At 42.2% G+C, this 25,072-nt stretch overlaps 1 protein-coding gene across 2 annotated transcripts in view; it reads left to right on the top strand.

Moving 5' to 3' along the window:
• The window catches only part of Galnt8 (polypeptide N-acetylgalactosaminyltransferase 8), a 69,058-nt gene extending 45,110 nt beyond the window's left edge, over positions 1-23,948 (top strand). Inside the window, exons 8-11 of one of the 2 annotated variants that reach the window (XM_048787665.1) lie at positions 989-1,126; positions 1,632-1,727; positions 2,819-2,986; positions 23,566-23,948. In XM_048787665.1, the coding sequence (XP_048643622.1) occupies positions 989-1,126; positions 1,632-1,727; positions 2,819-2,986; positions 23,566-23,577 (414 nt within the window). In that variant the 3' untranslated portion in view covers positions 23,578-23,948. Of the gene's footprint in view, positions 1-988; positions 1,127-1,631; positions 1,728-2,818; positions 2,987-10,806; positions 12,168-23,565 lie in introns of those variants that run through there. The other variant, XM_015500630.2, reaches the window with a different exon arrangement.
• Positions 23,949-25,072: the final 1,124 nt, after the last annotated feature.

Raw genomic sequence — 25,072 nt, 5'->3', positions numbered from 1 at the left:
TTGCCCTGGCCACCTGAGGTTGGTGTGATATGCTGTCTTCTGTCCCTAAGTGCTGGCTCTGGGTTGAAGCATGGTTAGCTGTGTTTGGCACAGAGAGAAGAGGAAGACTCTCTTTCCATCACAGTGGATCCTAAAGTAACCTCCAGAAATCAGAGGGTCAGGATGTTTGGGAGACTGTGGAACAGATCTAGGAGGAAAAGTCTGAAGACAACGTGGAGTTGGGGGTCAGGTTAAACTATGGGGGCACTATTTCTGGAGAAAGTAAAAATAGGCAGAGAAACCCGAGCCTTCTTTAGGATTCAAAGTCATGAAAATCATTCCTTTAACAACTCAAGATACCAATAACCTACAGTTAGCTCATTGTTCATACAAATTTCTTCTGGTGCCCCTGTATGCCGAGGTATGATGGGAAAACAGGAACCCTCCAGGATATCCTTAGCTCTTTTATCTCTACAGAGTCCTACTGTGGAAGTGCCAAGCTATAAAAGGAATTGTCCCTAAACAAATGAACTTCTGCAAAGGTGATTTGAAATGAACCACATAGGAACATTCTGGAAAGAAGGCAGATACCCCATATGGGTTCTGCATTTTTGCTTTTTTTTTTTTTTCTAGTTAGTACTCATTTTTAGAAAGTCTCCAAATCTTGGTGTCAGAACTTTTAAAAAGCCTTTTCTAAGCCATGGTGAGGAATATTTTATACCTTATTGATGTGAATATCATCTCAAACAGGAGCAGTCTGCTTCGGCTTGCTAAAATGAGAAATGAACTGTGGTGTCCCTTCCTGCTCCATGCCGAGTTTGCAAATGTCTTTGAAAACCAGTAGAGGTCCCCAAGGTTGCTTTTCTACATTCCCTGGAAGATAAAATATCAAGGTTACCTCTAGGCTGCCAGGAAAATCCTCAGTCCCTTCATGCAAGGTCCATACCTATTAGTGGAATCAGGAAGTTCTTGTGAACCAAAGCATAGAAATCTTGGTGTTTTATTTCAGAACTCTGGAATTGATTATGGAGACATTTCTTCCAGAATTGCACTCCGGAAGAAATTGAAATGTAAACCTTTTGACTGGTACCTGAAAAATGTTTATCCACTCCTGAAGCCGACCCTCAACATTGTGGGCTATGGAAGAGTACGTGCTGTGAAATGGATTTAGACTTTGAATGCTTGTTTGTGGAAGACAGTGAAACCCAAACCATATGGTTACCCGGCCAAGGGTTTTCCTGCCTGTGTCCCCTTCCTGCCCCATGCCTTCCTCAGCGCTCTGCTCTTGAGAGACTTCCTTTCCTCTATTCCCCAATCCCTGTTTCTTTCCTTCTGCTGCCTCTAGTCCTTTTGCAAACTGCAGCCCTTGCCTGACACTGTTGGTTGCTTAGCCAACTCATGTCTGTAGCAGGATGGGTGCTTTGGTGTCTGCTGTGAGGGTCTGCAGGGGGCAATGTTCCCAAAACACGGGCAGCATAGCTGCACCTCACCTAAGCTCTGGCTTGTTTCCCAGTGCTCAGCACGTGGCTGCCAGGATCCCAGTTTCTGCTCCTTTTGTCTGTTGGCTTCTTGGTGTTTTAAGGAAAATACAGGTCCTGGGGAGGCTTTGGGATTGTCTTTCCAAAACTGCATTCATGTTTTTTTCCCTTCAGATGAAAAACTCATTGGATAAGAATGTCTGCCTGGATCAAGGACCTGTGCCAGGCAATACCCCCATCATGCATCCCTGCCATGAATTCAGTCCACAGGTAACTTCCATCGTCTTCCCTGCCTGACAGGGTGAGTCTGTTTTGGCTCAGCTCCTGGTAACCTCTGTCAGATTTAAACTTGGTGTTAGACGATGGGGACACAAGAGCAGAGTATTCTGGAAGACAGATAAGGGTAAAACTCAAACCTACACTTTTAAGTAGGTTTTGTTGTTGTTGTTGGGGATGGAACCCAAGCCAAGGCCTCTTGCATGCTAGGCAATCATTGTACCACTGAACTATATCTCTAGTCTTTAAGTAAGCACTTTCTGGTTCATTCAAAAGGTCACAGCAAGACAGCTCAGTTTCAGGGACATGTAGAAAGGCTTTGCTCTGTTGTGGTCATTCTCCAGGGGATATTTTCATTGGCAATTGCCTCTAATCCCTTTTTTTCTCTCTTCCCACTGTTCCACCATCTTCCTTTCTCCTGTGCATCCCAGAAATTTGATGGGTGAAGCCACCTGTTCTTCTCTTGCAAAGAAGGAAGCAGAGGGCTAAAGAAAAGAGAGGTGGAATGGAAGTTCCTCTGTGGCATAGAAGTGGGTTGGCACTAAGTTCAGCCAGGGGACTTTTTATAAATGGAAAATATTCAAATCTGTCATCTTACTTTGCATGTTGCCATTACAGGAAAGTTTTGAGGTATTCCTGGTGGATATCATTCCCACTTAGGAGATGAAAAACCTGAGGCATGAAAATAACCTATTTGTCCAAGCTCACTGAGCAAGGCATTATCAGATGAGAAATTTGAAAGGCTTCTTGATAACAGGCTCATACTGGGATTTACAGTGACAGCTTCTCAAGTTCAGCTTGAGAAGCTTTGGGAGAAGCTTTCTTCAAAGATCAGCTCCCTCATCCACACACACCATGATTCTTTTGGAGACATTGTAGGAAAGAGGGTGGGCCAAGTGCCCATCCCTAGGCTGGCCTTCTCCCTGGAATCTACTGTCATAGGGGAGGAAGGGTGCAGTTACTCCATGTGGCCAGGAAATTCATGATCCCGGAGCAGCCAGGGCACGAGAGCCATTCTTGGGCCTCTACACAGCTGAGGCCTCCCTGCTGAGTGTGCCCATGGCAGGTCCCTTGCTATCTTCCAGAATATCTACTACCACCAAACTGGGGAATTCTACATGGGAAATCTGATTGCAGAGGCAAACTCTGATGACCGCTGCCTCACAGATCCTGGCCATGGGGAAAAGCCTACTTTGGAGCGATGTTCTACGGCAGCCCAAAGTGGACTACACATACATTGGGATTTTAAACAGGTGAGTCACATGCCTTTTAAAGGGGAGGTAGATACTAATATAGTTTGAGAGGTTTGACTTGATTTGATAACATTTTTAGATTAAATTTTGTGGCAGCAGGTAAGGGAAAGACTGGAAGCTGGGAATCAGGTGTGAACCACAGAGTCTCTTGACTAAGGCAGGGGTGGATGAGGAGGAGAAGTACTGGAGCTGCCATAGCTTCATAGAGTTTGGGCTCAAATCCTGGCTTAGTCATCTTTAGCAAGTTTCTGACTATCTCTGATGCTCAGTTTCCTCATCTATAAAACCAAGATAATAGTATTTACTTTGTGGGCCTATCGGGAGGATTAAATGAGAGAAGATTGTGAAGCATTTGGCATGGTGCCTGGCACATAGGAGTTTTTGATAAATATTAGTCATTGCAATTAGTTTTATTTTTAATGATCGTCAAAGTATAGAGGACTAGGCTGAAATCCCACAGGGACTACTGCAAAAGTCCTGGCTTTCACTTCAATATTAAATGGCCAAGAACAGGATCGCGGGAATCTAGCAGAGTTCATGTGTCAATGACATGAAGGACTCGGCTGACCACAGTCTACGTGTGAACCTGCCCCACGTTGGGGCTGCTTCAAAAATTTTTGTGTTCTTTGGCCACTTTCATTAGTCTGTGATGTCCTGTTGGAAGGAGGTTATGGTTTGTGATTGGTACTGCAGAAAGTTCAGGTGCTGCATTTTAAAAATCATGGACAATCTATTTCGGCAAGTCCTATCTTTTTAAGGCAAATAACCTCTGTGATGATTTGCTGCTAGCTATGCAGTTTAAATGTATAGGCACCTATGTGCAAAAATTTCCTTATGATTTCAGAGAGGTTTTTCATTCCAGTCTCCCTGAACAATATCAATTAGAGGGAGGAGGAGAGGTAATGCCTTCCCAGTCTCTGTCACCTCCATCTAAGCTACAATGACATGGAACTGCAGGCACTGCAGCAAGAGGCATGCTCCCCCTACCTTAGGCCCATTTCAGATGTCATTCCCTCTCCTCCAACCTCTTCACCAGAACAACCTCAGAGTGCATCCCTGGCTTCAGACAGGGCCTCTCTCTGGGAAGCCTTCCATGACCCTGCAGGAATAGGCTGGGTTCTTCTGTGCTCTCAGGCCCCCCTTGTCTCATTATCTCTTCGACCTGCCTGCTCTCCTGTTTCTTTTCACCACTCATCTGAGAACTGGAGGGCAGGGTCTGGATTTTGCTTGTTGTTTTCTCTCTAGCATCTGTTATAACATCTGGAACATTTCAGGCTCTCAATAAGTGGTTGTGGAAGAAGTGAAAGATTGGCAAACTTAGGATTGCTGAGCTTAGTGAAAAGTGGATGCTGTTTTCCTAAGGAAAAGGAGCATGCTAGTCAATTTTCTGTCTTTTACATCAAGTACCTGAGCTAATCAACCTATAAAGAGAGGTTTAGTCTGAGTCACAGTTTTGAAGATTGCAGTCCATGATTGATTGGTCCATTTGATTTGGGTCTGTAGTGAGGCAGTGCATCAGGGTGGGAGCATGTGGTAGAGTAGACCTCACTTATATCATAAGTCAAGAAGCAAAAGAGAAAGAGGAAGAGACTGGCGTCTTGCAGTCCCCCTTGAAGGCACATCCTCAATCACCTAAAGATCTTCTGCTAGACTCTTCTCTTAAAGGTTCTACCTTCTCCCAATAGTCCCAAACTGGACTTCTTGTGGGCAAAGGGGGTACTTCTTGATGGCCCAGCAGCTTAGCTGTCCTGAACAGGACAGGCTGCCTCACACAGTGCTGAGTTCTCTGTCAACTGTAGTCACCAAGCACAGCACATCTGAGTATCTGGTAAGCCTAGTGTGCTAAATGTGAGTTTTTGATGTCTTTAATGATCTTAGTGCTTTAAACCTAGCAAGTTTTAATTATTTTAATAGGGCATTTTTTTACAATTTAATAAATTTATTTAACTGTTATAGACTATATTTTATAAATTTAAATACATAAAATACATAATATATTAAATTGATAAAATTAATTTAAAACATTAAATTTACTTTCTTAAGGACTTTGATTATCTGACTTTATATTTAGTGAACCTGAGTCTCTTAAATGTTTTCCAAAGTGCTTATAAAGTCAGTGAAATCTCTCCCTAAAGACCTAAAAAGAGCATGCTACAGGGACACTGCTACATCGATGTTCATAGCAGCACAATTCACAATAGCAAGACTGTGGAACCAACCTAGATGCCCTTCAATAGACGAATGGATAAAAAAAAATGTGGCATTTATACACAATGGAGTATTACTCTGCATTAAAAAATGACGAAAGCATAGAATTTGCAGGGAAATGGATGGCACTAGAGCAGATTATGCTAAGTGAAGCTAGCCAATCCCTAAAAAACAAATGCCAAGTGTCTTCTTTGATATAAGGAGAGTAACTAAGAACAGAGTAGGGACTAAGAGCAGGAGAAGAAGATTAACATTAAACAGGGATGAGAGGTGGGAGGGAAAGGGAGAGAGAAGGGGAAATTGCATGGAAATGGAAGGAGACCCTCAGGGTTATACAAAAGTACATACAAGAGGAAGTGAGGGGAAAGGGAAAAATAATACAAGGGGGAGAAATGAATGACAGTAGAGGGGGTAGAGAGAGAAGCTGTCTCTTATACACNGGGGATAGTAGAGGATAGGAAAGGCAGCAGAACACAACAGACACCAGTATGGCAATATGTAAATCAATGGATGTGTAACTGATGTAATTCTGCAATCTGTATATGGGGTAAAAATGGGAGTTCATAACCCACTTGAATCAAAGTGTGAAATATGATATATCAAGAAATTTGTAATGTTTTGAACAACCAACAATAAAAAATTAAAAAAAAAAGTCAGTGAAATCTCAACATGCAATCAGAAATTTAATTTGCTCACATTTTAAAATTGCTATCAAAAGGTTAATTTGTAAGATGCTAATTTTCCATAAATATAACAAGTACTTAAAAATAGCAAATACACATAGAATCTTTAGCAAATATTACCTGTTGATTCCCTTAGTATCTATACTTTATCCCAAATCTCCTAGGAATTAAAAATACCATTTATTCCTAAGAGCTCCTTTGGAGGTTCTAGCAGGGGAGTGCAGCTACTCATATATCCTTGACCAAAGAGCAGTCCTCCTCTATTGGGGAAGGGTGTCCTCTTCAACAGAGCATGCAGCTCTAGGAGGAATGCACTAGGCATGGAAAAGAGGAGGAGGGGGACATCTGCTTATCCAGCAAGATCAGTTGAGTCAGTGCGGTGACAGATGTGTCGTAGCCAGATCAGCCTCACTATTTATCCAAAAGAGATAATTATGCATCCCAAATATTTAAAAAGTTGTCTTCCTAAGAGAAATTTGGAAGGTTGCCTTCTCAGCTGACTGAGGCCGATGATAGAATGGAAATTTGGGCTGAGTGTGAGGTCTGCTCTGTAGCACATCCAGGGATGGGCTGCCTGATGCTCCGATGTCCAGGCTGGGTCCCTTTTTATGACCATTATGCCAAGCAATTCAAAAGTTAAGAGGGAGGTGATCAGGTGGTTCCTGGTATATTATCAAATTTTTGGTTCATCTTGAGTCAATTCCTATCTAGTCCTTCCTATCCATTTTATATCTGAATCAAAATCCTTTTAGATATGAAAACAATATTTGGCTAAACGTTGGGACTCTCTTGTGCTCTATTTACTTTGTAGCACAACTTACACATTCATTCTACTAAAAAGTTACCAAAGTAAAGGATAAGCAGAATCTCTGTATTATTTCTTGTTTATGTGTGGGAATCTTGAAAATAAACCCTGAGCATGAAAAAAAAAAAGTCACTAAAAATATTTTCTGGAATTGAGAGGGTGATCAGACTAGATAATCCCTCTATTTTCTCCCAATGTCATGATTCTGTGTTTTAAATCAACCAGAGAAGGTTATACTCTCTGTGAAGCACAAGGGAGCCAAAGCCAGTGACTGAGAAGGGACCTAATTCAGAGATGGGGTGTTTACAGCCACATGGACTTTGATAGGAGGAGCCTAGCATTGGCAGTAGTGATGCAGTTGAAACAGTGGGTATGTGGGTGAAGGTCAAGACAAAGTGACAGCCCATGACACAAAGAGGATCTCTAGAGTTGGTAGTGAGGAGGAGGAGAACACCCATCCTAAGGGTTCCAGAAACAACTAAGAAAGAGAGCTCTGTGGGTGCTCACACCTTGCTGGTGGGCGAGTGAACCAAAAAGGCTCCAATAGCAATTTGCCTGCACACAGGTGTTATATTTGAATCTGAAAGGCCCCCCAGGCTTATGTTGAGGTCTTGGTTCCCAATACATCAATGTTCAGAGGTAGGCCTTTTGGGAAGTTATTAGATAAAGAGGGCTCTGATTACATTAGTAGATTAAGCCATTGATGAAGTTATACTTTGATGGGCTATTGGGAGATTATGGAAATTTAGGAAATGGAACCTAGTTGAAAGGAGTGGGTCCTTGGGCCATGACCTTGGGGACTATATCTTATCCCTGGAATTTCCTCTCTCTTGGCCTTCTTACCACTGTAAGGTGAGCATCGTTTCTTCACCATGTGCTCCCTGCTGTGATCTTTTTCCTCATCCCAGGCCCAGAAACAACAGAGTCAAGCAATCGCAAACTGAAGTCTCTAAAACCATGAGCCCAAATTCTTTCTTCCTGTTGAGTTGTTTACCTTGTGTATTTTATCAATAGTGATGGAAAGTTGACTAACACAATAGGAAGAGCTCTGACACCAACAACTAACTATGACCCTTTTAAAGGAACTGATTAGTTTTCAGGATAATATCTTAAGAAATAATATAGATTGAAGGCCATGATTAATGTAGAATATATCCTGATATTTTCATAGCAAAATGTCAGGAAAAATGAAATATCCAGTAGTAGTAGGGATTTTTGCTCATTGCTAGAGTGAATATCATATAGATATTCAAATGGTATTCCAAAAGTTATTTAAAAATGATGAAATGAGAAAATATACATAATATTAATTTAAGAGAAGTATATAAAAACCATAAGTACAGTGTTATACCATCATGAGTGGTTCTAATTTTTAAAAATATAATTTTTCCATTAAAATAAGCATATATTCCTTTTGTAAAAGTGAAAATGAAACAAAAACAGAAATCCGTTAAAAATTCTGGCCGAACTGTTCCTAAATAAACACAAGAGCGAAAGTGCATAAGATCCAGATGAACACAATTAAAAGAAGCCAGGTGCTGTAGGGAGTGCTGTCAGAGCCCAAGTCACATGGAAGTCGAGAGAAAATAGAAAATAGGCCACTGAGTTTGTTTAAAACATCACAGTATAATAGCCAAGACTTATTGAGTGTATGTTATAAACCAGGCATTGGGTTAAACATTATCTAATTTAGTCCTTGTAAGACAAAGGTCTTTTATAAGAGAAGTGTTACTTAACAGCTCTGTCTGAACCATGATGAAACTATGGCACAGAGAAGTCAAACCATTTCCCCAAGATTACACAGCATAGTAATTGTGCAGCACTGAAGCAGAGAATCTCAACCACTGTGTGTTACTTCCTGTTTTTTTAGGTATTTGATTCTCTTTTTTTTTTTTTCATGTTTTTTATTGGTGCATTATGGTTGTATGAAATGGTGGGACTTGTTGTTATGTATTCCTACATGCACACAATATAACAATGGAATTTGGCCAATATCACTCCCTAGTAGTTCCCCTTTCCCTCCCTGTGGTCCCTCTCCTCTACTCCTGATCTCTCTTTTTCATGAGACTCCCCCACCCAAAGTTTTTTGTACCTTTTTCCTCTCTAGCTTCCACATAGGAGAGACAATATATGGCCCTTGGCTTTCTGAGTTTCATTTATGTAACTTAACATGGTGTTCTCAAGTTCTATCCATTTTCTTTCAAATGACAAAATTTCATTCTTCTTAATGGCTGAATAAATCTCCATTGTGTGTATATACCACATTTTCTTTATCCATTGGTAGATACCTACGCTGGTTCCATAGTTTGGCTATTGTGAATTGTGCTGCTATAAACATAGGTATGCATGTCTCACTCTAGTCTGATGACTTTTATTTTTTAAAAGGGGCAAAACCACTAAATATTAGTTAAGCAGGAGAGCTTTGAGTTTGTGATCCTCCCCTCCTTCTAACATTATGACATCTTTAAAGCTAGTAGAAAATAAATGTGCAGAGAGGGAGAAATAAAATAAGGGTGTTAGACTGGAAGAATGTTTGCTAGCATCAAGGGTGGCTGATTCAGAGCACAAACAGGCTACTGACTGGCGAGACAGGGACAGGCAGCTCCTTTGAGATCATCCATGAGGCAGCATCCTGTGGATCACTGGTGGTTTTCAGGTGAAGATATAAATGGAGTGTGATCTTCTGGACATTTGCTGAAAGTGTCAGGGTGGGGATCCAGGGACAGAATGTGCTGTAGAGGCCTAGAAGAGTGACACAGAGGGGCAAGCCAAGCCTTGTTGAGCCGGGTTGGTGGACTCTGTCCAGAAGCCCTCTGTGGTCAGGGGCTGAGAGCAGGGAGTGGTGGGTGGTGGAGAAGTTCCAGAACCTGGAGAGGAGCCCTGCGTGGCCGACACTGGATGAATGCCCTGAGAATGGGGGGTGGAGGGGCACCCAGGGAGTATAGGTCAGATGGTTTGGGGGGACCAGGGGTTGTTGGAAGTAGTTTGTGATTGTGAGAGGTGAGAAGCAGGGAGGCAGAGGTTTGGAGATCTTAGAGCTGCAGCCCTTGCTGTTAAAAGCCCTGGTGACGGTGTATCTGAGGGACAGTGTGATCAGGTGACTCAATGGACCTCTCATCGAATGCATGAACTCTGACGATGGTAGCAGAAGGTGGTGAGTAAAGGAAGAAGCCCCTGACCCAGGAACTAACACAGACTAGGGAGTGATTCTAGCAAAGATTGGAGAGGGGCATGGGGGTGAGAGGGGCGTGGGGGTGAGAGGGTTAGGAACAGATGCAGGCTCAGCTTGGACAGATGGCAAGATTGCCAAGTGCTGAGATGTAGAGTTCAGAAAGAGGTGGGGCAAGGGGTGGAGGTCAGAGGGAGAACACAGGAGCATGGAGGAGGACCCTTCTTCCTCTTTCCCTATGAGAAGGGACAGGGCCAAGATGGTCTCAGATTCGTTGTGCATCTTTCATATGTCAGGCACCAGATGCTCAATCAATATTAACACGAATTTTAAACTTTAAAATTTATTCAAAACCTATTTTACAGATGAAGAAATCGAGACTTGGGGAGGTTAGGTGCCCAAGGCCACCTGGTTTGTATATGAGGGAATCAATCCTGACTATTGAGCACTGATGCCCACAGTGTTCCCAGTAGTGAACTTTGTTGAAGCCCCCATGACAAGAGGCAGGAAGCTGCCACCCAGAATGGTGGAGAAGGTAAATTGAGTTCCTCCCATGTGGCTTCTGCTCCAGGTCCTTGACGGAGCACTGCTGAGGAGGGAGAGGAAGGCAAGGGAAGGGCGAGCCTGAGGGGTTCCATGGGCTCAGGTCTGGAGAGACAGAAAAGAGGGACAAATTTGAAAACAAAATGTCATGGTGTTAGGCCAGTCAGCATTGGCCTCCTGCTTCAGTCTCCAGGGAGGCCCATGGTGCTTATGAACTCAGCTCTGTGGGCTTAGCTGGCTGCAGGGCTGATGTAGAAAGCACTGGGGGGTTGAATTCCACACATTGCTTCTCATTCTCGCTGGGGAACTTGCAAAGGATCCAGGGACCCTGGCAGACCACAGCACAGAGAGCAGGCCCCCAGGGGGATGCTGTGCTATTGCTATCACCTTGACTCTCCCTCCTCCCACCCAGGGAAGAGCCATCGTAAACAGGGACACCAAACGGTGTCTGGAGATCAGGAAGCACTCTTCTGGGGCCTACATGCTTGTGCTGCAGAAGTGTACCACGCAAACGTGGGAATTACAGTACATCATCAGAAACTGGGATCAGACCGATGTCCAGTGAGCCTGCAGAGTCTGAATTTGGGACACCAATTCTCACAACTGGAATGGCATCTACCCCCAGTGCTGTGCAATGTGGGAGAGGGTGAAGGAAAGGAGGTGAGTGTGTGTGTGTTTACTGTGATCTCAGCGTGCAAGACCCAGGACGTGGAGTCCTGTGCACGTGTCAGGGCACCACGGCTGAGGACCGGAGCAGAAACTGATGCCTTGTGCCCAGCTTCCCTTGGAAGATCGTGATATCTATCAAATGCCATTCTTGGAAACTCCTTGAAATAGCCCGTCTCATCTGCTTGTTCTGTGGAAAGTGGAGGAGGAGGACGGAAGTTTATCTCTGACTTCCACCAACGCTGTTTAGCCTTCATTCCAACAGCTACTATCGCCACCTGTCCCACACCTCCTCCCCAGCTCAGCTGCTCAGAGACTCCCCAGTCTGTTCCACGTGAGAGGCTGGGTCCTCCTCATGCCAGTGGCAGTGTGATCACCATCCAGGTGGCATGACCTCCCTCTCCTTTCTGGACTGTTCTGAAAGATACAACAAGTAGACCAGTCACTTTAACAAATTCCTCCATTTGTGTGCTCCCTACCCCATGACAGCTTTATTAGAATTGCCTGTCTTTCCCATGAAAAAGAGATTGCAGAGGCTGAGGAGAGGAGGGAAAGAACCTCACCCAATCATAGCTTTTCAAGGGACAGTTCACAGAAAATGGTAGAAAAATCCAGTTCCTTGTGAATCTGTTCAAAATGTCTGATGATTAGATCTCACCTATTTCTTTCTATTGCCCCCCAAAATTATGGAGAAAATGAGGATTAGAACAGATAGCCATCACCTATTGGGGCACAAAGAAGGGATTTGCAGGCAAAAAAACTTTAAACCAGGATTCTTATGTCTGTTCATTGGGTAGATCCTTCCCTGTAGTTATCCAGGGCTACCACGTTTTGGTGAGATCTTAGGGACCCAGGTGTGTGCTATGTTGTGGGCTTACCCAGGAAGTATGGACTCCTGGGTTGCCTTGCTAAGAAGGCTGCTTTTTCCTTAGTCCCATGTCAGGGGTACCTGGGAATCATCAGGTTTCCTTTAGGTATTAGGCAGGAAAGACACTGGTAATCTGGCACAGAATTAAATTGGCTAAGACTTTTAAAAATAAGCTTTAGAAGTGTATCCTAAGTATGCAGCTTGATCAAAACTTCACAGTGAACAAACACATGACTATCAACAAGTAAGAATTATTGTGAATAAGATCCTATTGTTAAAAAATTAAATGTTAAGCAAATGTATTACTTCTGGTTTCTTCCTGTCAAACTGAAGGGAAAATAAAATTGAGAACAAAGGTTTTAAAAAGCATGTACATAGGCTGGGGATGTGGCTCAAGCGGTAGTGCGCTCGCCTGGCATGTGCGGGGCGCTGGGTTGGATCCTCAGCACCACATAAAAATGAAATGAAGATGTGTGTCCACCGAAAACTAAAATATAAATATTAAAAAATTCTCTCTCTCTCTTAAAAAAATTGTATGCAATAGAAAAGCAGGCAAAAGACACACTAGGCTTACACATATAAAAAAACATTTGACCTCATTCACAGAGAAATGAAAATTAAAAGTGAACTGAGATAATTTTTCATTTAAATTGGCAAAAGTAAACAAAACAAAACAAAACAAAAAACACAACAGCACCATTCCATGGGAGGAATGTGGAGACTGGCAGTCTCTTGATGGGAGGATGTAAAATGGCACAATCTCAGTTGGTATTTGGCAATATCTAATTCTTTGCAGTACTAGGTGTAAGTGAAACATGTTGGAGGTAAACTGTGTACCCAAGCTTCAGAGGGTGGCTAAATAAATCCACACAGTAGGGTATTAGGTGGCTGTAAAAAGGACCAGGAGCATCTCTCTGAACTGATATGGAGTGATTACGTGTATATTTTGCTCAGTGGAAAAAGAAAACTAGCATCTATAAGTATGTATCTTTTAGGTAGAAAATAAGGAAAAAATATACATGTGTCTGTTCTTTTCTGCAAAATAAAACCTGAGAAGGATAAACCAGAAACTATTGAGATTGTTACAATGGATGGTGGTAGTTGGGAACAGGGTGCCAAGGACCGGGGAACAGGATAGAAGAGATGCGGGGGGAGTGGCATTCTCATAAGTAGACTTTTTTCTCTGTGGCTTTGACATTTAGAATCATGTTTCATATGTTCAAAATAAAAATACATAAAAATCAAATATAGAAACCAAAAATGGATCATAAACAAAAGTAAGTGAATCTAGCCATATATCTCTACTTTAGATGAACACTTCTCTGCACATACACACATACACTGAGCATACCTAGCATTTGACATTCAGATCTTCGTTTCTAAATATTTAGAATTAGGACTCCTTAGAGAAATAGCTAATTTTAAGGCTCTGGCTCTAATATCTTCCTGTGTTGAAAGAAAGAAACTTCTCAAAGAATGGTAGGATATGTTACAACCCACAGTAACCAAGTTGAAAGGGGTTCCACTGGCTAAATCTGGGACAATTTGAACATTAAAATTAATATTGATCACAATAGCCAAAGAATAAGATAAGAATCCATGAGATATTTCAAATGAATAAAAGAATGAATTAGGAGTAGGGAAAGTTCTTCCTTACAATATAATGCCAACGAATAATTGTTAAAAGGATTATTAAATTAGGAAATCAAAACTTGGCACGAACACAGTTAAAATTGTTTCAGGCAAGACTCACCAATGGATATTAAAACTAGTGGGTTATGAGAAATGGGAAAAGCATGCATACACCACAAATGTATGTACACAAAAATATATAATTAAAGTAACTTCCCAGAAGATATTTATCCATTACAGCAGCGGGAAGATAGTAATTTTATGGGTGAGAAACCTGGCAGATGCCATGTTACTTGAACAGTCAACATCAACATCAGTAGCTGGACAATTGACAGCTTGTGCCTCTTGATATGATGTGTCAAGAACATAGCATCACTTCTAGGCTATTCCTGCCCAAAATGCAGAGCCTGAACTTATAATTTTTGTGAAACTTCAATTAAACTCAAATCGAGAGACATTCTTCAAAAGAAATAGTCTGTATGCTTCAAAAATGTTAAAGTCATGAAAGTTGAAGAAGTACTGGAGGCTTTCAGACTAAAGGAGATGAAAGAGAGACAGCAGCTGAATGTGATGTGTGGTTCTGGACCTGAGGGGATTTCTCTCCCCTTTCAGTTATAAGGAACACCAGTAGATAATTGCTGAAATTGGAATCAGGTTGGTTGATGAGATAATAGTATTGTATCTATGTTATTTCATTGTACACTGGCTATATAAGAAAATGTCCTTGATTTTATGAAACAATCACTGAATGGATTTGGGGGTAGGACATGATCAGATTTTACATATGTGGATGAAAGGTCGAACAGGGGATGGTAAAACAAATGTAGGTAAGTGAAACTGGCTGAACATAGTAGAGGGTATGCAGGAATTCTTTGTACTGGGTACTCACAACTTTTCTGTAAGTCTGACATTATTTTAAAATAAAACACATTTTAATTTAAAACAAATTCAAACAAAAAATTGCCTACCTAGATAAACTATTGAAAGCAAAACTTCATCCAGGGTTTTGCTTTCTACAGTTTCAATTATCTGAGGTCAATGGGGATCCAAAAGTATTGCATGGAAAATTCTGGAAATAAAAATTCATAAGTTTGAAATAACTTTTATTACTTTGTATCATTATACTTCTTCTATTTTGTTATTAGTTATTATTGCTAATATCTCATGTGCCTAGTTTTGAAATCAAACTTTATCATAGGTATATATAGGAAAAAAAAATGTCTATATAGGGTTTGGTATGATCCACGGTTCTAGGTATCTCCTGAGAGTTTTGGAATAGATCCCCCTCGGATCAGGAAGGACTCTTGTACATTAAATATCCCTTCCCACTAACTGCAGCTTAATCTAAGAAATAGCAGCTTAATCCAACGTTGGTGTCTTTTGTTCTTAAGGGGAAATCTGTAATTTTCTCACATAGTAATTAGATGGTCAGACAGACCTGAGGCCCTGGCTTCCCAGAGGCTCTGATCCAGCAGGTCAGCTATGAGGAGGAGGGTGTGGGCTGGCTTCCTTCATTCAAAAGTCTGACCATCACTTGTTCCTCTGGTCACCTGCTACCTCCAGCCCTCATTGGTCAGGACTCATGAGGGTTGTCTCTGTGATGGACTTTAGCCCAGTCAGGAAACTGTTCCCTTGGTAACCACCAAAAGATTGCAATTTGCAAGTTTATCATCCCTATTCACTGATTCACTAATTGTTCTCCCCCACCTCCTTTCATTTTTGAGAATGATGGTGCTCTACATAAGTTAGCGCTATCTAAACATTGACAGGTATTAAACTTGTTGATGACGCTGGAACTTCAAAGGTCACCAAATCCCCACAGAGAAGTCCTTCTGTGTTTGTAACCAGGAGTTGGATTTCTGGAACCATGGTCCTGCCCATTCCCTCCCTCTGACCCAGACAGTGGTAATCTCTTACAACTTGCAATGTCTTGCAATGCTCATTTTCCTCTCCATCCACCTTTACCTCTGGCTTTTCTGAAGCCTGTGCCTCATGTTTCCCTCATGGGCCGCAGGGGGACACTATGCCTGGAGGTCTTAGGGAGCCACAGTTCACTTTACAACATGGCTCTCTCTTCTTGACCCCAAAGTGAAAGGCGTGGCTCCTTTTTTCATTCTACCTGTCCCAAACCAAAGTGAAAATGCAACTCTTTTTGTTCTTCCCCAACCCAACTTCAAGCAGGAACCCCAGGGAAGCAATTTGGATCACCATTCTCTTTATTATAGCAGCTATCACCCCAGGATTCTGTCACTTTTCCAAAGGGGGCCTAGAGACTGGGTCACTGCCATCATGTGCCTGATTGTCCTTCTTCAGGTCCTTTGCATCATCTGCATCAGGCTTACATATCCCAACCTCAGGGTGCACAACTTCTCATCCACGTGAGACCTAAGGGAGGAAGGGCTGAGGGCCGAATCGTAACAAATGGAGATTCTAGCAGTTTTAATCTCTTACAGAGTCCCTTTATTGTACTTATAATACATTTCCACAATGGAAAATGTGCTTTAGCTAATTTCCTAAATTTAAGAAAATTTGTAAAGTCCTTTTATAGAGATTACCTAAAATAGTTAGGTGGATAATACCATAGTGAGTTAATTATCACCTGAATTTGTGGGTAAAATCAATTCATGACTATAAGTTATAATTTCAAAATCACAGTTTTTTTCTCTTCTAAACATTTTAGCAAATATAATTTCAAGGAGTGAATTTATTTCAGGATTAAAAGGCTAGCCAGGTACATTAGTATACGCTGTAATCCCAGCAGCTTGGGAGGCTGAGGCAGGAGAAATGCAAGTTTGAGGCCATCCTTGGCAATTTAGTGGGACTATCTAAAAATAAGAAGGGCAGAGGATGCAGAGGGCTCTGGGTTCAATCCCCATTACCATCCACCCCTCCAAAAGATTGCAATTTGCAAGTCTGTCATCCTTAAGCTATAAAAACCAAATTGCTCAATATAACCATGGAGCTATTGTCCTCTGTAGAAAACAAATACCTAAAACAACAACAAAAATCCCAGGCAGAAGAGTCAAATTTATGACAAGAAATATGTATAGTGTAACTTTAATTGGTGAAAGCAGTTATGCCAATATTCTCTAATGTTTTCCTTTTCCAACAGATCATACTGGCTAGGTCAGGATTTATCCTTTGAAAATAACTTGTTGATCTTCTTTTGTTCTTTAAAAGTTCTTCATGAACTGAGCTGGTGGCTCTGCTTCAAATACATTTTCTAGTCAAAGCTGGGTGGAGGAGATGGGGCTCTCCTATTTACACAGGGGCTTTGTCCCCCAGTCCCACTATTCCTCCCTTAAATTCTCCTTATCTCCCCTCCAGAGCCCGTGGGGCCTTGCCATGGGCACATCCTGTCTAGTCTTTCCCTATAAAAATGCCTTCCCAGCATGTACACAAAATTCCTTTTTCCAAATCCCAAATTCCAAGAAAAATCAGTTGAAGATCTGGGAGAACAGAAAAAAGCTTTATACTCTTCTGAGATTTAAAGCTTTGCAAGTGACATAGAGATGTTACCAGTTTGAAGGAATCCATTGATGTCAAATTGAACACAAGAGCAGGACACAGGTGCATTTTAAGATTAAGGTCACTATTTTCAGAAACCAGGACAGGAATACAAAGAGAAAGGCAGTCACAAGCTCATCAGTTGGTCATCCTCAGGCATAGTAATTGCCATGTTATCAATGTGTGTTTGAATCTGTCTGCCTCAAATGCCATTGATTCCAAGGTGCAGCCACTGTAGGCACAGATGCTCTGCTTTCTAAATTTGGACTCTGTCACTATCATGGGGACTCTTTTGTTTACACTGCATCAGGTGCACAAGAAAGGGGGGGCGGCTGGCCCTGGGTAGTGCTGCTGCCCTAGCAGTGGTCGCTGCCAGGCCTTGTTTGCTCTTCTGAACTGGAATGTTTCACTCCTGAGTTCCACAGCATGGCTTGGGCTATAGAGGAGGTTGACAGAGAGGACTGAGAAACACTGGCTTGGGGACTACAGAGAGGGCCAGGCAAAGCCAGCATGGGTGCTGTAGGACACTGAAGAATGGGTGTGATTGGAGGTGCAGCTGTGTGGGGACCAGCAGGACCAGCAAAAGTACCTGCAAGCCCTAGAACAAGTAGCAGATTCTGAGAGTGACAGAAGGGGAGGGGTGGATCCTGTGGCCCTAGATCACTCTCAAGGAGCTCTGGCAGCAGCAAAGAATGGGTTTGTGTGAAAATGGCCATAGCTAAGCCTGGGCATTAGCCAGGCAGGCGAGCTGTGAAAGAGCCTTGGGAGGAGGCCTCTATCTGGGGCAGTCACTACCTTTATTCCCCTCCCCGCGGGAGAGCTCTGGTGGCTGTCTCCCTGTGCCTGAGCTTTCCCTTATCCTACTCCTCCTCTGATGTTAAGGCCTTTGTGTGTAGGATTAACAGAGCTCCAGGGGAGCACTGCTGCACTCATCAGTATGATAGTCCACTGTTTGCATCTTTCAGCAGGAACAATAGGGAACACATGAACACATTGTCCAATGGAAATTCAGACGTGAACACGAACAGGGGATTCTTCTTTGGGGTCCTACTGCAGCCTTGAGATCTGTAAAGGGAGTAAGGTTCCCACTTACAGAACTCACCTTTCTCTCTGATCCCTTTGGGAATAGGGATCTTAAGATCTTATAAGAAACATCCACATGAAAATAGAAGAGAGACCAGAAGAGCAGTGGAAGGAGACAAAGGGAAGGGAGGAAGGAACAAAACAGACTCAATTATGCTATGTGCATGTATTAGCACATCACATTGAGTCCCATCCCACTATTATTATAATCGTAATGCATAATAAAAATTAATTGAAAAAGAAATAAAAGTAGTACGGTTTTAAAAAAGCAAATGCATTTTGTCTGTCTCACCTCTACCAATATGAACTTCAGTAGCCAGTTCAAATTCAGAGAGAGAAAGAGAGAGATACAAAGAAAGAGTGATTGGCTCCAGCAATCTGAGATGTCTGGGCAGTATCCAGAGCCTCTGGAAGCAGTTTCAGAGAACCTACCACTGCTGTTCTCCAAGTGAGAGTCAATAGCCAACGTAGCCGACCCTGGCCATCTTGAGCTTTTCCAAGCATCCTGTTTATTCACAGAGGAGTTTGGGGTCAAGCAAAAAGGCTTCCAGGGCTGCTTCCAAAAGTCAAGGAGGGGAGGTTCTTAAGAGAGCAGCCAAGGGAGAGCGACTCTGTCTGGACTGGGCCTCTTCAGGCAAGTAGACCAGTTGGCCAACCTCCCCCTAAATGCAGTGTGGTCCAATCAACAGGAAACTGTTCTGAAACGCAGCCCCAGCCCTGGACTGGAGTGCCCTGGCAAGTTCAGCTGTGGAGAGAGACCCGCTTTGGACCAGCTCAGCCCACTGTGCTCTTGGCCAGCACCCTGTCTGTCTCCACGCCATCTCAGATCTTTTTGGCTCCAGACAAGTTCAAAGCTTTCCACTGTAGTTGGCCAGAGGCCTCAGGGAGAGACATTTGTAGGAGTCTTTTCATAATGGGCTCCTGGTTACTGGAATTCAAAAACCTGGCTGTGAACACTTATTTCAGGCCAGCTGTTGGCACCGATGTTAAAATAAGGATCAGCTTCAGCCCCTGCCCCCTTTTAAGTCAAATACGGAAAAACTCCATTTGGCAGCTCTTTTCCCTGAAATAGCAACAAGAAGAGAGACAAATATCCCAGGTCTGAAAAATAAAACCTTGTACAGAATTAGGGATTCTCTTATAATGTTGTTTTAATAAGTAAGGCCTTTAACACGGTCATCATGCCCCTGATGTTCCAGATTATAAATGGGTCTCTAGTCTGGGTGGTGTGCAAGTCAGTTCTAAAGCCACAGCTGGTATTATTAATAAAAAGAGTGTATTAAAAGACACATAGACAGAAAATTTAATTAAACCCATGAGTCAGAGAATGTGAAAGGCCAAGGCAAATACGCTCACCACAGGTGTGGCTCTGGGGACAGGAAAGGGGAATCATTGCCTGCCTTGAGGCTGGGTCCTGTCAGAGAGGACCTTGGGATACACTGTTTTTCTTTGAAGACTCTGTTTACCCTCAGATGCGCACTCTTCTGCCTCCAACTACAGGGGCCAAAAAAAAGAGAACCCCTTGAATTCCTTCGTGTTGCCTTTGGAGTGTTTGGAGTTGCTGGAAGAGTGGCCTAGATACACCAAGGTTATGCAAATTTAGTCCTGCTTCTTTTGAATGTTACAGGTTTCCTCTCCTCCTTTTTTTTTTTTCCTCTTCCCACTTACCGTCCCAATTTTCATTTTTCTTATCTCACTTTTGGCAGAATCCAGTTGAATGATACGCAAATGGAAGTGGGACGAGGGGGAATCAGGGATGGAGTTGGCAGGGGGTGGAAGAAAACTCCCATTTCAGTCTTCAGGCCTTGGAGGCCTCCTGAGGAAGAGGGGATTAGAGGAAGTGAATGAGGAGAAATGGCTGCTTCTTGTTCAAGAGCCCTGAGACTGTTCTAAGGGGGTGACTATGAGTGAAAAGATATGTGGAATTGGAGCAAAGACAGCCAAAGTGCATTTGCCAGGATGGAATAAAAAGCCTAGCAAGAAATCAGGGTGAGCCCCAGGAGAGCGTGATGTTGGGCCTGTAAGTAACACCTGAACTGTTTTTCATGGTGCCTTCTCTCTGAGGAATAGCCAGACAAGCAAGTCTCCTTACGTTTGTCTTTGTAAATTTAACAAAATGCAAATTTTAAACATTTCCAAAATACATAAGCACAAAATCAACCAGTAAAAACCATGCATAGGGCTGGGTTTGTGGCTCAGTGGTAGAGCACTTGCCTAGCATGTATAAAAGGCACTGGGTTAGATTCTCAACACCACATAAAATAAATATATAAATAAATGAATGAATAAATCAACTAAAGTAAAAAAAAATTTAAAAAATGATTTATAAGAACACAAAAAACATGCATACTTTTACCACAGTGAGGTAATAATTACATATTTGTTTCTTTCCCGTTTTTCTCTTTTGAACCTGTGTATCTGGATATATTTACATTTTTATAAGATTAGAAGCATACTTTATATACAGTTGTAGTTTTTTTTTTTTTTTTTTTTTTGTACCAGGGATTGAACTCAGGGGCACTCAACCATTGAGCCATATCCCCAGCCCTATTTTATATTTTTATTTAGAAACAGGATCTCACTGAGTTGCATAGCACCTCACAGTTGCTAAGGCTGGCTTGGAACTTGTGATCTTCCTGCCTCAGCCTTCTGGCTGCTGGGATAACAGGTGGTTTGACTTTTTAGTTTAACATTTTGACATAAAATGTTATGTCAGAATCCAACCTCACTAGTGACTCTACTACATATTGATGCAGGGGAGTCATCTGCTGAGAGACAGGAGTTTCCTACACTTTAGGTTATCTCTGCAGATAATGGCTGGGTGAATCTTTTATCAGGCATAGGCTTCAAGAGGATCAGGGCACTCCCTCAGCTTGTCAGGACAGCAGAGGTAGCTGCAGCTTCAAGCAAAAGGAGGGTGGATGGAGATTTCTGCTTTTGCAGCATGTACCAGAGGGAACCTGGCAGGTTAGAGCAGCTCTATATTGATGGAGTCAGCACTTCCCAGCTGAGTGCAAAGGGTAGAACCCCAACCTAGGAGGATGTTCTGAAGGTTTATCATTTATTGGGCATCTACTGTGTGCTAGGCATTGGGGGACTGTGCAGATATTATTTTCCATCCTCCAAACAATCTGATAAGATAGGTTCTATTATCTACACTTTCCCAATGAAGAAAGCAAGGCTCTCAACAGTTAGCATACCACTACAAGGTCACACAACTGGTAAGGGACTGGATGAGGACCACAACTTGGGTTTCCAGGAATGTAGCAGAATAGGAAAATACAGCTTTTGAAATAAACAAAAAACATGCCTTTGAATCAACTTGTTAAAACTGAACTTTTTTGTGTGTGATAAATATTTACTGAGGAAAAAATGCTATTTCTCTCTCTTTCCTCAATTTGGGAAGTCTATCGGATTTTTTCTATTAGGATCTTACATCCATTCATTCAACAAATGTTCAGTTTTTGATTCCTGTCACTGCTAAAGGGAGTAAAAGAATGGATCAGATTTAGCCTCTGCCTTTGATAAATGGACAGCCCAATGGGATTAGGCAACCACAAACACTAAGTATGACACCGGTGGTGACTGCCACCACAGAGATTGAATCAAGGACATGGCCTTTGAAATGAGGGTGAGATTCCTCTATCTTAGCCTTGATAATTCATCTGTAGAATAATGGGATTGGATAAGAGTGACTCTGACTTTAGCAATTCCATAATCCTGATTTCCTTGTCTTCTGCAGATTTGTCACTGGTAGGACAGCTTTTTTTCCATATGTAAGATGCTCTGGGCTCCTCAGACAGCCTGATCCAGAGCCCACAATGGACTGCCTTCAAAGGCACCTTATACTGGAGGGACAAGTAGCCTCCTTAACTGTTTCTCTATGTTTCTGTTGGTCAAGAGAGACCTTCCAGAAACAAGTTCAAGTTCTCTTTCCTTTCTATGCAGCTCCTTCTCTCTTTTCTACTCTCTTTTACCTCCCCCACTCCAATTCTTTGGAAAGACAGACCTCAAGGTCAGGATTTGTTCTGATGCAGCCCTGAATCTATCCAGGTCCTAACACAGCTCTTTGCCCACAGATGTTCAGTTAATGTGAACAAATGAACAGCAGCTGTCTCCTTTGGAACCTTTAAAAGGGCCGAGATTAGTTTTGACTGCATGTGTTACAAATGACCATGAATAGTGGCTTAAAATGAGCCCATCATCTTGCAGTTATATTTATTTATTAAATATATCATCTTACAGTTCTGGAGGTCAGAAGTCTAAAATGGATCTCACTGGGGTAAAATCAAGGTATTGGCAGGCCAATATTTCCTTCTGGAAGCTCTTCATGAGAATCATTTGTTTTTTTCATTTTTTGCCTTTTATACCTTCTTAGAGGCTACTTGCTTTCCTGGGTAGGTGACCCTCTTCCATCTTTGATGCAGATAGTGGCTCATCAAATTGTTCTCACATTTCATTATCCTGACATTGAGTGTTGGCCTCCCTCTTCCATCTTCTAGTATCCTTGTGATTACATTGGGCTTGTCTGGATAATCCAGGATCATCCCCCTGTCTTAAGGTCGGTTGATCAGCATGTAACATAGTTCCAGGAATCAAATGTTGACATTTTTGGAGAGCCTATTATTCTGTCTACCATAATACTAATAACTTTTCTTTAGAATCCTGCTTATTCTACCATGTCTCCATGCACCCAGACAGTATTGTCTACTACTGCTACTGTGTTCCACGTGCTATGTTTAATTCTGGGAAGTAAGATACACATTGCATACACTGGTAGGAGGCAAGAATGAACCATGCATTCTGAATCAACACTGAAACGTAGGAGTATGGAAGGGACTGTGGGGTATAGAGAACAGCATCAAATCCAGACAGGAAACAGAGATGATAACAGACCTGAGCCATATGGGGCTGGGACTGGGAATGGGGATCTATGCAGAGGAAACAACATTTTCAAAGAGCTGGAGCATGGTGTGCCCTGAGAATGAAGATAGTCCAGATTACTGGAGCATAATATACCTCTCCCCCAGCTTCTGTGCCATTCTTAAAGAAGAGAGTTGAAACTGCATAGGTAAGAGTGGGAATTATGGAGGAGCTTGTGTGCACGTTAAGGAGTTTTTAATTGTTGTTTTTAAATGCTACAGCAATTGGGAAGCAATTGAAAATTTTCAAATAGAAAAGTGGGTCACCATGGGTTGATATGTTGCCTTTGCATAATGACTTCCAAAGTGCTGTAGTTTGTATCTTACATGACCCCTAAAGGATCATGTGTGAATGGCTTGCTCCCCTGGGTGAAGGTATTGGAAGTGATGGAACATTTAAGGGATAGGGACTTGTAGGAGTTCTTTAGGTCATTGGAGTTGTGCCCTTGAAGGGGATAGTGTGACCCCAATTCCTCTTCTCTTTTGTTTCCAGGCTCCTACTTAGTTGCGCAGTTCTGCTTTGCCATGTGGTCCCACCATGGTGCTGTCTCACCACAGGCCCAAAGCAACAGGACCAAATGATTATGGACTACAACTTCTAAAACTGTGAGCCAAAGTATACTTTTCTCTTTATAAGCTGACTGTCTAGAGTTATTTGTTATAGTGAGAAAAGCTGACACGATATGGGTTCTTCCTTACGTTTTCACAGTTGCCTTTCTTCCAGGGGTCACATTTGATCTACATTTTTCTAATGAGTAGTGTATCCATTTTCTACCCCTGATGCCAACCTCTGTGGGCTTTCATTCTTAGCTAAGGTTGCTCAAAGGTGACTTTGTAGCATCTCTTCTCATATTATGTCCAGGATCTGGCCCTGATTACCTCCCTGCATTAGGTTTCTTTTCCCCAGAGCCATCTTCATTAAGGTCCTAATTAGGACAGCATCAATGAACTGTAAATGCACTCATATAAAATGATTGCTTGTTTCAGCAGATTTTTTGCTCCCTTGAAAGCAACAGAAGCAATTATGAAGCAGCTGTGGTATGATGGCAAAAGTAGTGGTTTTAGTCAGAAGATCTGGCTATGAATTCCAGCTCTGCCATTTAATAGCCAGCCAACCTAGGGAGAATCACATAAATTCTTGGAGTCTCAATTTTATAGAGTAGGGGTTGTAGAAGTTAGGTAGACTGACTGCTGTAACCCAAAATTTAGTAGTATAATTCAATAAAATCTTATGTCTTATTCACACAACAGTCTAACCTGGGTGTTCCTGGCCTGGTGGTACTTAAGCATAGCCCTCATCTATCTGTGATTTGGGGACTCAGGATCTCTCTCTCGTGGCTTTCAGTCCCTTCCCATCCTGTAGTCCCCAGAATCCTTCCTTTTAAGCCAAAAGGAGAGAGGATATTAAGGTTTGTGTAGTTTAAGGGTCAAGCCACAAGGTAACCCATAATACTTTGGGAAGAACTTCAGGCGCATGGCCACACCCAATTAGATGCAAGGGAAGCTGGGAAATGTAGTCTAACCATGTGTCCTGGAGGAAAAGGAAAAATGTTTTACAGAACAACTGGCTTGTCTACCAACTATCTAGCTATCCAGATAAAATTATTTCTAGAATTAAACTATATAAGTAATTACTAGTGCTTAGAGATGAATCTAGTCTATGGTGTTTAGTGCAAGTTTGTGTGTGTGTGTGTGTGTGTGTGTATTTTGTCTTGCAAAGAGTGTCTCAGAGAGCAACAAATGCTGCAGAAAGGAAATGTAAATTGTGGGTTGTGAGAGCCGTTCTCCTTAATGTTTTCTTCTACAGTGTAGTGTATTAGGGGGGAAAAAACAGTAAGAAATAGACCATTAGCATCGGTAAAAAATACTCCATAAGGAAATATAGTCCATTAGCCCTCAGCACCCTTAGGAAAAAGCTCTGACAGACGGATTGCTCTACAATCATGCTCTGCTAGCAGAGCCCATGGCCTTCCTTATTTTTCTTTGCTCCTTCTTTTCCT

The sequence above is a fragment of the Marmota marmota genome, unplaced genomic scaffold, assembly GCF_001458135.2.
Source record: "Marmota marmota marmota unplaced genomic scaffold, marMar, whole genome shotgun sequence".
Lineage (NCBI taxonomy): Eukaryota > Metazoa > Chordata > Mammalia > Rodentia > Sciuridae > Marmota > Marmota marmota.
The sequence above is the reverse complement of the archived record's forward strand: the minus strand, read 5'-3'. Positions and strand labels throughout refer to the sequence as shown.